Raw genomic sequence first — 13914 nt, 5'->3', positions numbered from 1 at the left:
TGGACCCTCTGTTTTGGACCAAATATGGTACCACAGGGAGAGGAGCTGTGTTGATGAGAGAGAAAGGGGACAACAGGTAATTTTGTATATGTAAAAATGGATTCTATCTGGGTCATTTTTTAATTTATAAAACATCTTAGTCTTGCATTGGACGACATCACTGTAAGAAGGGACTTTATACATGGCCTAAAGTAATCATTTAAACTACAATAAATAGTATATGATTTTCATATTCTTTATCATGCATGTGCGTTGATTAAAAAATAAAAAATAAACATCTGGGTCTGTAGTCAACGGATGTGATTGAGTCCTACAGTAGAATCCCATCTTACTTTTTCTATAAGTAGCACATTCAAAGTGCCACAATTGTTTGGATGAAGCGTGCCTCATGATATTTGTAGGATAGATGATACAGACAACTATGATTCTTTTTATTCATTGGATGCCCTACATTCTACAATAAAACACATCTCAAATATCATGAGGTACACTGTTTAGATTTTTAGAAATTGAATAAATGTATATATATATATGTATAGCCAAGTTTGTAAAATCAACAACAATACTGACCCAACCATTGCTAAATTTGTCGTTGCTGGTTTTACAGGCATCCTTAAAAGATGGTGGGATAATGTTCTCACCGACATTCAGAAAGCTGAAATCTTTTCTGCCACCAAGTTAGTTAAAGATGAAGCTACCCAACAACCCGGACCTGCTCCAGATGCGGTTTACACCCTCATCACCACTATTATTCAACATTTTGTTCGCCCCGAAGGTGCTAATAGTGAAAGGAGTCGTGAACTTCTACAGAATCTAAGATGTCCATCTTTAAATCATTTTCGGTGGTATAAAGATGTATTCTTGGCCAAGGTTCTCCAACTCAATGATGCAAATCATGAGCACTGGAAAGCAAAATTTGTGGATGGTTTACCAACCTTTTTTGCTGAAAGAATCAGAAAGAAGCTTAGAGATATGAATAATGGTATCTCTATCCCTTACAGAAACTATACCTATGGTGGATTAGTCAATATTGTAATCCAGGAAGGTCTAGCTCTCTGTAATGATCTGAAGTTACAATCCCAGTTAAAAGCACAAAGATTAACTGGTCGGAAAGAAGTGGGTGAATTTTGTGATCAATTTGCCTACCAGACTCCCTTATCTTATCCTAAACCTAGGAAAAGAAATAAGGTTGAAAAACCTTATAAAAGGAAGTATTCCAAAAGAAAGAATTATTCAAAGGAAAAGGATAATTCTAGACAGTATACTAAGCCTAAAAGGAATATATTCCTAAAGCAAAGGGTAAAGGAAAGCCCAAAGCTGAGGCTAAATGTTTCAAATGTGGACGTATAGGCCACTATGCAAACAAGTGCAGAACTAAGGAGAAACTCAGTAGTCTTCACATAGAAGATGAGCTGAGACTTCAATTAAGTAAATTACTACTTAATACTAGTTCTTCTGAATCAGAATCATCAGCTGATTATGGGGATATTGTTATGGAATTATAGTCTTCTTCTTTCTCTGAAGCAGAAATTGAAAATCCTAAATGTTCCTGTAATCCCTCTCATGATGATTATTATAAGGCAATTGTTGAAATGAATGGGTTAAGCTTAAATGTTTTGACTTCGACTCAACACTCTTTATTGGATCTTATAGATCATATCCAGGATCCTCAAATCAAGATGAAAGTCTTTGAAATAGGTTCTGCTCTGGCACGATCTAAGAAGGATACGGATAATCCAGATTTTCTGAGAGCAGAAAATCATTACAGCATGAAAGAAGTTCTAAGCAGATTAGAACACCAAGGACAAAATTCTCGTCCTGCTAATCTCCCTGATCTCAATATGGAGATTAATCTTCTAAAAGAAGAAATTCGCCAGTTAAAGTCTTGTCAACATAAGATGGAACTGGAAATTACTCTTTTAAAAGCAACGTCTGTAACTGAAACTTCATCATCCCAGATTGAAGTCCCCCAAACCGAAAGCACGAATTATCTTCAACTCTTGAATCAAGTTACTTACCAAAAATGGTATATCTCTATCAATTTGGTAATTAATCAAGAGTACACTATCACTAATGCTATTGCCTTAGTTGATAGTGGTGCAGATATGAACTGTATCCAGGAAGGATTGGTTCCCACTCAAAATTTTGAGAAAACCACTCAAGGTCTTACCAGTGCAAGTGGTGGTAAGATGTAGATTAAGTATAAACTTAATCATGTTTTCATTTGTAAAGAAGGTATTTGTTTACCATCTACTTTCTTACTCATCAGGAATATGGCACAACAAGTTATTTTGGGCACCCCCTTTTTAGCTTTGATTATGCCAATTGAGAAAATTGATTCTCATGGAATATGCTCTAATTTACATGGTCAGTCAATCACTTTTCAGTTTTTGACCCCACTAGTAAACAAGCATATCAATGCTCTTAAAGATAATATTATCTTTAAGGAAAAACAACTGAATTATTTGCAAAAGGAGGTATCCTCCTTAGCAATTAATCAAAGATTGGTACAACCCACTGAGCAACAGAAAATTGAGTCAATATGACAAAACTTTCTAAAGGAAATCTGTAGTGAGATTCCTAATGCTTTTTGGGCAAGAAAGAAGTATATTGTTTCTTTACCCTATGCAAAGGGATTTACCGATCTCATGATTCCTTCTAAAGCTAGTCCCAGCCACATGAAAGCTGACTACTTGGAATTATGCAAAACTGAAATCAGCTCTTTAATGGCAAAAAAGCTCGTCACTACTAGCTACTCCCCCTGGAGTTGCAGAGCTTTTTATGTCAATAAAAATGCTGAAAAAGAACGAGGGATACCTCGCTTGGTTATTGATTATCGACCACTTAATTTAGCTTTGAGTTGGATCCGATACCCAATTCCCAACATCAAAGATCTTTTAGATAGGTTACAATCTGCTGTAATCTTTTCTAAATTTGATCTTAAATCTGGATATTACCAGGTACAGATTGCAGAAGAGGACAGGTACAAAACAGCTTTTTGCGTACTTTTTGGACAGTATGAATGGACAGTAATGCCATTTGGATTAAAAAAATGCCCCTTCAGAATTTCAACATATTTTGAATGACATATTTAATCCTTTTACTGAATTTTCTATTGTTTATATTGATGATATTCTTATATTTTCAAAATCAATCGATCAGCATTATAAACACTTGAAAATTTTCAAAGATGTTATTTACCGCAGTGGTTTAGTAGTTTCTGCTCCTAAACTAAAACTGTTTTTAACAAAGGTCAGATTTCTTGGTCATGAAATTTGTGATGGAAAAATTAGACCTATTAATCGCAGTATTGAGTTTGCTTCTAAATTTCCAGATGAAATTAAGGATAAAACTTAGCTTCAAAGGTTTCTGGGTAGTTTGAATTATATTCGAAATCACTACAGAGATCTTGCACAGGATACCGCAATTTTGTACAAAAGGTTAAGGAAATCTCCTTCCCCATGGACTTTGGAACACACCAAGGCAGTCCAGAAGATTAAACTCAGAGCAAAACAAATTCCTTGCTTAGCTCTAGCCAATTCTTCATGGTTCAAAATTGTAGAAACAGATGCCTCCAATATTGGATACGGTGGTATTCTTAAACAGAAGAATCCAAATACAGGAACCGAAGAGCTTGTTCGCTTCACTTCAGGAACTTGAAAAAATGCACAATTAAATTATTCAACCATCAAAAGGGAAATTCTTTCTTTGGTTAAATGCATTTATAAATTCCAAGATGATTTAATCAATCAGAAATTCTTGTTACGCATTGATTGTAGTGCTGCCAAACAAGTACTGGAAAAAGATGTAAAGAATTTGGTTTCCAAACAGATATTTGCTGGTTGGCAAGCTGATTTATCTGCTTTTGATTTTTCTATTGAATATATTAAAGGTAGTTCTAATTCTTTACCTGATTTTCTAACTCGTGAATTTTTGCAGGGTTCATGAATCAGCCACCCCATGGGCAGGGCCGGGGTAATACTCCAAAGGCTCGTGGCAAAAATAAGGCTAAGGCTAAAGTGGTTATACCACTAAATGATGATCAATTTCCATATTTGGATCATGTTGTTGATCTGCTCAACACACCTTCTAAAGGAAGCAGCAGTACACAACAGAAACAACAGAAACCAACCATGAAAGAGGTTCTTGAACAAGAGACTCCATGGATACCTAATCAAAGGTATATTCAGACAGTATTGGTGCTGGATTCTCAGGATGAGCAATGGATGCCAGATCCTTGGGAAGTGAAATCCAGATATTTCCAAACTCAATAATATGCTGCACCGGATGGTCGCCATAGATATATCTATGAAGCCATTCTTACTGAAACTTCCTCTGTGGAGATCAACCACACGAAGCAATTTCCGAATTCCAAAGATAGTTCTCTTACTTATAGTAAAGCTATCTTTAAGAGGCTTATAAGGCCTAGTGACTGGGGATTAAATCCTAATTTGCCAAGGAAAATATCCTATGGTCACAGTTACAATTATTGGGATTATATCTCAGCTTGGACATATTCGTTCTTTTATCAAAATCCGAAGCATAAGCATTCTTGGTTCTTCAAGATATGCCCTCAATCAGTTAAGGCTGATTTCCCAAACTGGGTTATACCCTGGTGGGCTATATTTGGTCCTGATCTGGATATTTTGCCAGAATCAATTCGGCAGTTATATTTGCCATGGCAACAATTTCATCCTCAATTACGGGGACAGGATAATATTCCTGTAGGGAAATCCACCCTCTTGTTCTTTACTGAATTTGGAATCCCTTGGATTTGGAAATGGGATTTCCAATGTGGTTATACCACTGACAAGTTACCAGTCCTTCAGAGGATTTTTTATTACTGATGGTGGTCCGGCATGACTCAAGACCCTATCCAAGCCCTCCTCCATCATATCAAAAAGAAAACACTGGAATACATGGATAAGGTTCCAAAGTTAACTATTCCAGAACCCGAAATCTTTAACCCATTTGAACTTGTTAAAGATATGATCAGAAAACAACAACCATTAATTACCGAAGCCGATTTAATGGTTACATGCATGAATTTTATGAGGACCAAATTTGTTAAATCTTTTGATTCCTCCACACTTACAGTACGAGATGATGCATCCATGGTGTCAATCTCTAGTCAAACCAGTCAAGACGGTAATCAGTTTTCCTGTCTAGCTGGGTATGCCCAAGATCCCAATGAAGATCTTATTTCTGAAGATGAGCCTACAGTAGCCGACTATTGGGACTCTCTCACCAGTCACTTGATGGACAAGATGAATCCACCCAAAAAGTAAAGATTCCTCTTATCCTGCCGACAGAAGAAGACAGAGAACTTTCCCCATAGTCTTTGGTTCTACAGTATTTCCTTCATCAGATGTCTACTTTCCATCAGATAAGGAGACAGAACTTAGTGGTGGGCCGACCGACTGCATTATTCCAGCACACGATCCCATACACTATGCGGACTTCAAAATGTTAATTTTAAGTCCATTTTATGTATAAATAGAGGGCAAAGTTCCCTTCAATGTATCTTTCAATTTCCTTTTCTTCCTTTTGTAATATTTCTATGTACTAGCTTGGAAGTTCAATAAGAAAGTTTTCTGTAAATCTGTTTAAATTTCATATTCTTGTCTTGTCTATTCTATTATATCGATCCTTGTATATTTGATTATATTATATCGATCCTTGTATTTTGGTATCAGAGCCATGCTGGCTTAAACTTTTATTGTTAATGCTTCTTAGGTCCTGGTAGCATGATTATTATCGTAATTATGTAATGAACAATATGACTATTATTTTGTCTAATTATGTTTATCCCAGATTCAATTATGGGTCGTCCAAAAGTCGCGTTGGAATATTTAGCCCACTTTTTGCATTAAATTGCTGCACATGGTGTTGTTTCCAGTAAATCGTTGACAGACGAGTAATAGAATCTCTTTTAAGCAGAGAGACGACAGAATAGTAACTTACTGTTCATTATATAATATTATAATATTTATACTATGCAGACCTTAAAGCATTAACAATAATTAATAGATATGTTAAAACCATCTTCTTCCTCCTCTTCAGGAGTACAGGAAAATCAGGATTCAGAACTGGTAAAAAATACTAAATTAGTGGAATGGACCAATGTTCAAAATAAATTGAACAGATGGACTATCCCTCCAGTAAGTGCAAAGAGCATTTACAAAATCGGAATGCTTAATTTAACTGATCTATGGACTGTCAAGACCATGGAACAGACCATGCAATTAAGCACTAAGGATACAATAATTAAGTTATTGTCTTCCCGTGACCTTCAGAGGCACATGCACAAATATAAGTACATCCATATAGGTTTAATTCAGATTGCTTTTAAACCTTTAACCTTGTTAGGTATGGATGCTTGTATTCAAGCAACCCTTCGGGATGCTCGATATCTGAAATTTCACCCTTCCTTAATGGGTGCACTGGAAACCAGTCTATGTCATGGACCGGTTTATTTTAATGTATATCCTAGTCTGAATTTATCTTTAACAGATAAAAATATCCATGAGGCCGTCAGTCTTCGTGTTCAGACCTATGGGTATGATTATTTACCTGGATCGGAAGTGATAAGTGTTATTTATCGCATCCATTACAAAGTACTTGGTACTATGTGTCCGAATGCCATACGCAAAGACTCTAAAGGAGTGACAGCGTTATGGGACACCAATATGTACACATCCAATGTTGCCACAAAAAGGATGATTCCTTGGAGTGAAATAACTTTTCCTGAACATTGGACGATTTCTAATGCAGTTCCGGCAAAGCCAATTGCTAATTATAGCTTGGACTGTGTTATTCAGAATCAAGATGGTGATGTTTTTCTGAATTTCAGAAAATCAATAGATCTACCTAGATCTACATCATCTAAAGGAAGTCATCTTCCTTATCATGTTTCTTGTCCTCCTTCTCGCCATTCAGTTTTGTCGAATTACAGAAAGGAAGATCTCCCTGAAGTCGTTGGTTCAAATCAACTCAAGCTGAAAGGAATACAACAATCTCAGAATCAAATTCCAAGAGGAGTCTACGAGAAAGCACCAATAGGTATGTCTCGTCGCCAATTTGGAATTGAATTCAGCCCAACTCCATCTGAAATGGGAATCGGAAATGAATCTGTCAAGGATCAATTTGATGATCCTACAGACATCAATGACCCTCATGAATATTAGTTTTAATGGATTTTGTCCCAGATAGAATTGCCATTAATACTGAATTTCAACAGGATCAATATAAAGAATTCAGAAATTGGTATTTTAAAGCTTTTGACCAAAATCAATTACAGCTTTTTAAAACTCAATTTTATGATTTTCTACAAGAACGCAAAATGGTTATACCTTTTGTTTCTTGGTTCTTTATGACCAATCATTCTCTTGTTAATATAAACATACTGGATGATTTTTTCAAAACATGGACTAAATCTGAAGATAAGGTTTACCACTCTGTCCATCCTCCCACTGAACATTTAATTCTGAAAAGGATTGACCCTGACAGTGGTGTCCAAGTGGAAACCAAGGCTTATAGCCAACCCCGAATAATTGATCCATCCTGTAATGCTACTAAGAAAGATATTTCTCATGTTTACAGGCAGAACAATTATATGAGTGTTTGTTTGCAAACGATAGGCTCTCAGCTTGGGAGAATTGAAACAGGAATAGACACAGTATTAAATACAATTAATACTAAGTGTATTACTGATAAGACTTCTCCTCCTACAGCTTCCCTATCCAAAGCATTGGTCAAACCTGCAATTGAAGTTACAGGCTTCAATCTTTCACATCCTAAGAAGAATGAAGAATTTCTTACTCTTCTTACTCAGAAAATTCAAGGACTAAAAATTCAGACTTTATCCCATGATCAATCTGAAGTAGGTTCTGATTCTGATGATGTGTTATCTCATATTGAGGTTTTCAAAAATGATTTTACTCCGATACCTGAGTTAAACAGAATTGTCTATGATAAGAATATCCACTCCAATACAGCTCCTGCTCCGAGTCGATATTATTATCCCAGACCCACACCTCAAGATATCTTGTATGAAGAAGATTATTTTCATACACAGAAATCTTTTCATGATAAGACCATTTATGAATGGAACATAGATGGGAAATCTGATTATCAGATTTACGAGGTTATTCATCAAATGTTGATGTATAGCCAAGTTTGTAAAATCAACAACAATACTGACCCAACCATTGCTAAATTTGTCGTTGCTGGTTTTACAGGCATCCTTAAAGGATGGTGGGATAATGTTCTCACTGACATTCAGAAAGCTGAAATCTTTTCTGCCACCAAGTTAGTTAAAGATGAAGCTACCCAACAACCCGGACCTGCTCCAGATGCGGTTTACACCCTCATCACCACTATTATTCAACATTTTGTTGGCCCCGAAGGCGCTAATAGTGAAAGGAGTCGTGAACTTCTACAGAATCTAAGATGTCCATCTTTAAGGTACAACATTTGATGAGTATAAATATCTAAAGGAGTATAAATAAATTCTAATATATTAATTCTCCAAAAAATTAATGTACAATTAATTAAGATTTAAAGAAAAACAAAAGATGAAAAGAAAAGATTGATCACCGTTTGAAATACATATGATATATTTAAAATTATAAATATATATAAAAAATTAGGGTTCCAATTTGAATTTGAGTTTGGTTGGGTTACTAATACCTCAACTTAAATCCAACATTGATTAAGTTCAGATTGAGATTTTTAGGGAAAGGTCAATCCTCGTTGTAAAAGTAAATGACCAAAAGCCACTCAACAATGAGGAGTTGACTAAAAATTAACCCCTCTAGTTTGGTTTATATATATATATATATATCACAAGAGCAAAAATGAATAATTCTGGTATTCCCCATTCCAAGATGAGGAACACTGTTGAGACTTCTATGGCGAGTTGTCAAAGAATGAATGTGATTCAAAATTAAGGTCAACTAATATAGAAACCATCCCATGTTAACAGGAAAAATGATATTCCTTACAAATTCTATGATACATAATTTTAGTGGGCTCACTGTTTATTTATTTATTATTTATTAGAGGGAAGGAGAAGGTACAAGAGTCGAATATGGAGAACAACTCAACTACTCGAACAACACGATACTAATAGGCTCACTTCAACCACATGAATTGAAAGAGGTTTATTAGATTAAGATCTTACAAATTAGATAAATGCGATTCCAAATTAAAGTGTACGAATATAGAAACCCTCCAATAAATTTTTTTATTTTTTATTTTTTTTAAAGTATGTGTTTTGGCCCTACAATACACGTACAATTTAAATTGAGAGGACAATTGAAAAGTAAAATCTCAAAGACTTATCTCTTGAATTTCTGCCAACGCATATATGCCCATAACAATTAGAAACCCTCCAATTTAGGTGCTCATGTTATCTGCTGTTTAATCAATTAGGCCAAAATTCAAACACAACACAGCACGATGTACCATGCCAATAAGTTCATCATATTATAAAAAAAGAAAAAAAAAAAAAAAAAAAAAAACTGTCACCACTATACATATTCTTCAATATAAAAAATACACCATTCAGACTCTATTTTATTAGGGATAATTAACTCTCTCCAATTAACTCAATGGTCGACTATTGTTGAGAGTTAAATTCCCCTTCATCACATACAGCGAAATCATCATTACATCACATCAATACAAGCATATATGGAGATAGCAATCACACACATCCACGCACAATACAATATTTTACATGATTCATCCAATTCTAGGGTTACGTCCATGAGAGACAGAGATTTCACTATTATGAATCAAGAAAGAGAATATACAACCACATGTCAAAACTTCATTCACTCACTCATCATCTCTTTTGAGGCTACATGTATACACTAGGAAATTACATATACTCTCTTCTCTCCTTACAACTCACCCTTAAACCTCTTACATCTTTTATCTCTTCCCTCTCACTCTAAACCCCTCACATCCATCTTTATTTATAGAGTATTCAAACTCAATTTCTTGTTGACAAGTATTCCTCAACTTAATGATCAAAACTCTAAAATAGAAACATAATGGGATACAATTTTCTCCACAAATTTTAGCCTTCCAAAATGAAAAAGGAAACTAATTTTCTACATACAAATTTTGAGCCACAAACCCAACATATTTATGTATATAAAACTCAAATGACATAATCTCGAAAGCACTAATATGATCAAGAAAATTTCAAATATAAGGATCAAAGAATTACAAACAATATATCAAGAGAGCAATATTTGCATATGCTCTCAACTTATTAATTAACAGGACACACCTTAACACAAATTTCCAAATGCAAACATTAAACACACACTCCCTTCCCTCGTCTTCTTTGCTATAGAAACAATTAAAAAGATTAATTAACTTTTGATCTGATCATTTGATACTACATTTGTGCGTGTGTACGTGTGTGTGTGTGTGTGTGTATCTCTCTTTCTAATAACCCTTGGAGATTGGTTTTGATTCTGATGTGTAAACAAAAGGTCCAACGGAATGCAATTGGACATGCTTGTCACTGAGGAAACGAGAAGAAGAAAGAAGAGTGCCGCTGATCCCTTGGTTGATATCAGTTGGAACATTGCACGTCTCCAATGCAGATTTCTCGAGGAATGCCTTGCACTCTGTGAGCTTCCATGCATTTTCAAGCTCGGATGAAGACAATGTAGCATAGAAGTAACCCTTTGCATCCGTTGGGCAACGCAAGATGGTGATAGGAGTCGGTTCATAACCTTCCTGATCGACGGTTAGACATGTTACTCTTGCCACAGCTCCTAAAACAGTATGAAAAATTGTATATCAATTAGCAAATGTAGTCACCGTTGTGACGGGGTGCAGGGACGGACTCGAAAAATTATTTAAAGGTCCGCCTTTAACAACAACAAGAAAAAGAATGTCTTGAGAGCATTAGCATGATTTACTTTTTTGTAATTTTTATTTATTTTTTTCTTTCAAGACAAGAAGTGTAAGAGGTATTTTTTTCTTTCAAGCCTAGAAGTGTAAGAGGTTAGATTATAAGTAGATGGAGAGAGCCGAAATTTGACACTCCAAAGTATATATTATAAGTATATATTATTTTATTTTATTTTTTTAATTTTTTAATTTTAATTTTTTTATTTTATGCAGTTGGAGGATTTACTAACTAGAATACTGGCTAATACCATATTTGTTTCGACAATTGTCAGTGTTGTTTTGATAATAGTGACAACAGAGACTGCCCTTTATGTACGACGTTTAAATGGGTATTATACATGTACTATTGGTGATTTGGTGGTACGTTTTTTTATGTTTAAGCATATACTACATATTAAATTATTTCTGGTTAAAAATAAAAAATTTTTGGAAACAAATAATAATAAGTGATATTATCTCATGTATTTCATTATTTCACTTATCTCCCCTATTTGTGACTTTTTTTTATATTATTTTACTTAAGAAATGTTTGTTTTCATTACTGGCATTGGAAGGGTAAAATGATCAAGCATGGAGGAATTTGTTACATAAACCGGCCAGCACTTTAGGGAAGATAAGTAGGATGATAAAACTTAGAGGGGTCTTCGTGAATTATTGACAAATTTTAGGAGAGATAAATAAAATTTACCCTATTATTTAATATATTTAAGCACAACAAACACATATATATTAAACCTTCAACGGTTAAAATAAGCATTTTTTTTTTTTTTTTTGGGTAAATCAAAATAAGGAAATCTTTAGATACAAATTATAAGAGATATAAGTTTATGATGATAGGTGCAGAAATTACCTTGAAGAGGGATGAGCTTAGGGCCTGATTTGCAGTAAATCATCCCTTGAATGCCTATGATTGTGGGGAGGAGCTTATCTTCTGGCTTAGGATTGTCAAGCTTTGGTTTTGGGGCATAGCCATAACCATTTGCAGAAGCAACCACAACTATTGACAAGAGAAGCATAGAGATTGCAAGTGAGGAAGTGGAGAGAGCCATTAATTTAATTGTGTGTGTGTTTCTGTGTGAGAATGGATAGATCGAGTGTTGGGGCTACTGAATTCTTGAAGGGATGGGGTGACCTATTGGGTGCTCAATGCATTGGTTTTTTATAAGGAGATTGTACAATCATTCCTGTATAATTTAATTCTTGTTTGTTTTAGGTAAAATATTGATAAAGCTAGTGCATTACTTGGTAGCACGATATAGCATATATATTTAATGGGGAGTGGGGTGGCACTAAAATGAACATAATAAAATATGCTCAACTTCATCACCAAGAAAATTGCAAATTCTAGCATTGTATTATTGAACTATTAAAAATAAATAAAAAGACTTGACATTGAGATCCTGCCTGTGCAAGGTGGGGAAAGTACCAGTCTCTTTGTCATTCCTAGCAGGACCACTCAATTCTATTGTATGTCTCTTCTATAAAATGGGAGGTGAGGAGTTTGAGCTCCATAGTACGTATTTTTGGGGGAGGGGTGTGAATAAATACCTAACAAAAAAGAAAAAAAGAAAAAAAAAGAGAGTATCTAATTACATTCTTAACATCCACAATGGTCTATTACCTAGATTTGTTAACTGATCGGATGCAAATAAGATCTAGCTTGATCCAATCCAGTCCAATAACATAACGAATTATCTCTTATTGAATTCATATTCGATTTTGTAATTTATTGAATATCCGATTTGTTAAGAGGTTTAATTTTTGTTATTTAAAATATTTTTTTTTTAAAAAGGTAAGAGAGGGAGAAGAAGGGCCGTAACATATGAACAAAAGGAGAATAAATTATATATTTGATTATTATTTGAAGAAAAAACCAATAAAAAGAGAAAAAAACTAATAGGAGGAAGAAAAGAATTAAGAAATGAAAAAAAAGATATAATAATGAGTTTCAATGTCATACATGAAGACACTATGTAAACAATATTTTTGACTAATTTTTTCATCGACTGCATTACCAATTAAATGATAGAAAATATATGTACAATATTATATATTATATTAATTTCTTCACATCGAATTGTTAACGGATTGCATCGACCATAATTTATATATGATTTTAAAGGAATTATCAAATTTGGATTGTTAATGAATTATTAATTAAATAGTAAATCTATATATGAGTTATCAGGCGGAATTCGATTTGTTAAAGCTTTATTTGTCAATTTGTAACAAAAAAGGGGAGAAGTGTGCGTATATGTTGAGGGGGAGAATTACTTATATTGAGGGGGAGAAATATTGATATTGACATATTGGTATATGTTGATTATATTTCTTGGTTAAGCTTTCATAGGTAGATTTGTTTGAGCATTGTGCAGGTTTACAGGTTATTTCCATGGAAGACATGCTCTACTACTTTATTATTATTTTTTTTTGATTAACCCGGGGTGTCCGGGATGGCACAAACCCTTAGGGCTCCACAACAACTCGACTAATCCCCGAGGACCCGGAAGGGCACCTCCCCACCTGAGCATGGTAAGTTACTGCAGGGGCAGCGGATGTTAGCCACAAAGAACAGCCAGCGGGACTCGAACCCTAGACCTTGGGCTTGCTAAGCTCCAAAGTCCAGCGAGTAAATCGCTGGGCTATATTCGAAGTGGATCATACTTTACTACTTTGATAAAGCTTCTATGATTAAAGTTCCGTTATTTTTTAATTTTTGACAATCAATGTAATTTATTTTTCCTGCTTGGGTAGATTATATGTTGTCTAAAGGTTTTGTCACGAAATGTTATCGTATTACCATATATGTATTATATTTGATTTTCTTTATAGGATTAATTATTTTAGGTGGCATACAAGGAGTATTGGACTCTCAAGTCAAGCAATTTTTAAATTCTAAGTATCATGGTCCTCAAAAAATCAAAATCATAACCCAAAAATCTATCTCAAATCATACCACATGCATAGAAATCAAGT

At 34.5% G+C, this 13914-nt stretch overlaps 1 protein-coding gene across 1 annotated transcript; it reads right to left on the bottom strand.

The window, feature by feature from the left end:
* Nucleotides 1–10464: 10464 nt before the first annotated feature.
* Nucleotides 10465–11987, bottom strand: LOC132310104 (protein SEED AND ROOT HAIR PROTECTIVE PROTEIN-like). Its single transcript, XM_059808329.1, has 2 exons — nt 11789–11987; nt 10465–10799 (listed from the first exon to the last, which is right to left on the bottom strand). The coding sequence occupies exons 1-2, from the start codon at nt 11985–11987 to the stop codon at nt 10465–10467; spliced, it is 534 nt and encodes a 177-aa protein (XP_059664312.1).
* Between the last annotated feature and the right edge of the window lie 1927 nt (nt 11988–13914).

This window comes from Cornus florida, unplaced genomic scaffold (genome assembly GCF_030987335.1).
Source record: "Cornus florida cultivar Cherokee Brave unplaced genomic scaffold, ASM3098733v1 CherokeeBrave_3.0.0_Hap2_Chr05, whole genome shotgun sequence".
NCBI classification, from domain to species: domain Eukaryota; kingdom Viridiplantae; phylum Streptophyta; class Magnoliopsida; order Cornales; family Cornaceae; genus Cornus; species Cornus florida.
Note: the sequence above shows the minus strand (reverse complement) of the source record. Positions and strands in the feature narration are given on the sequence as shown.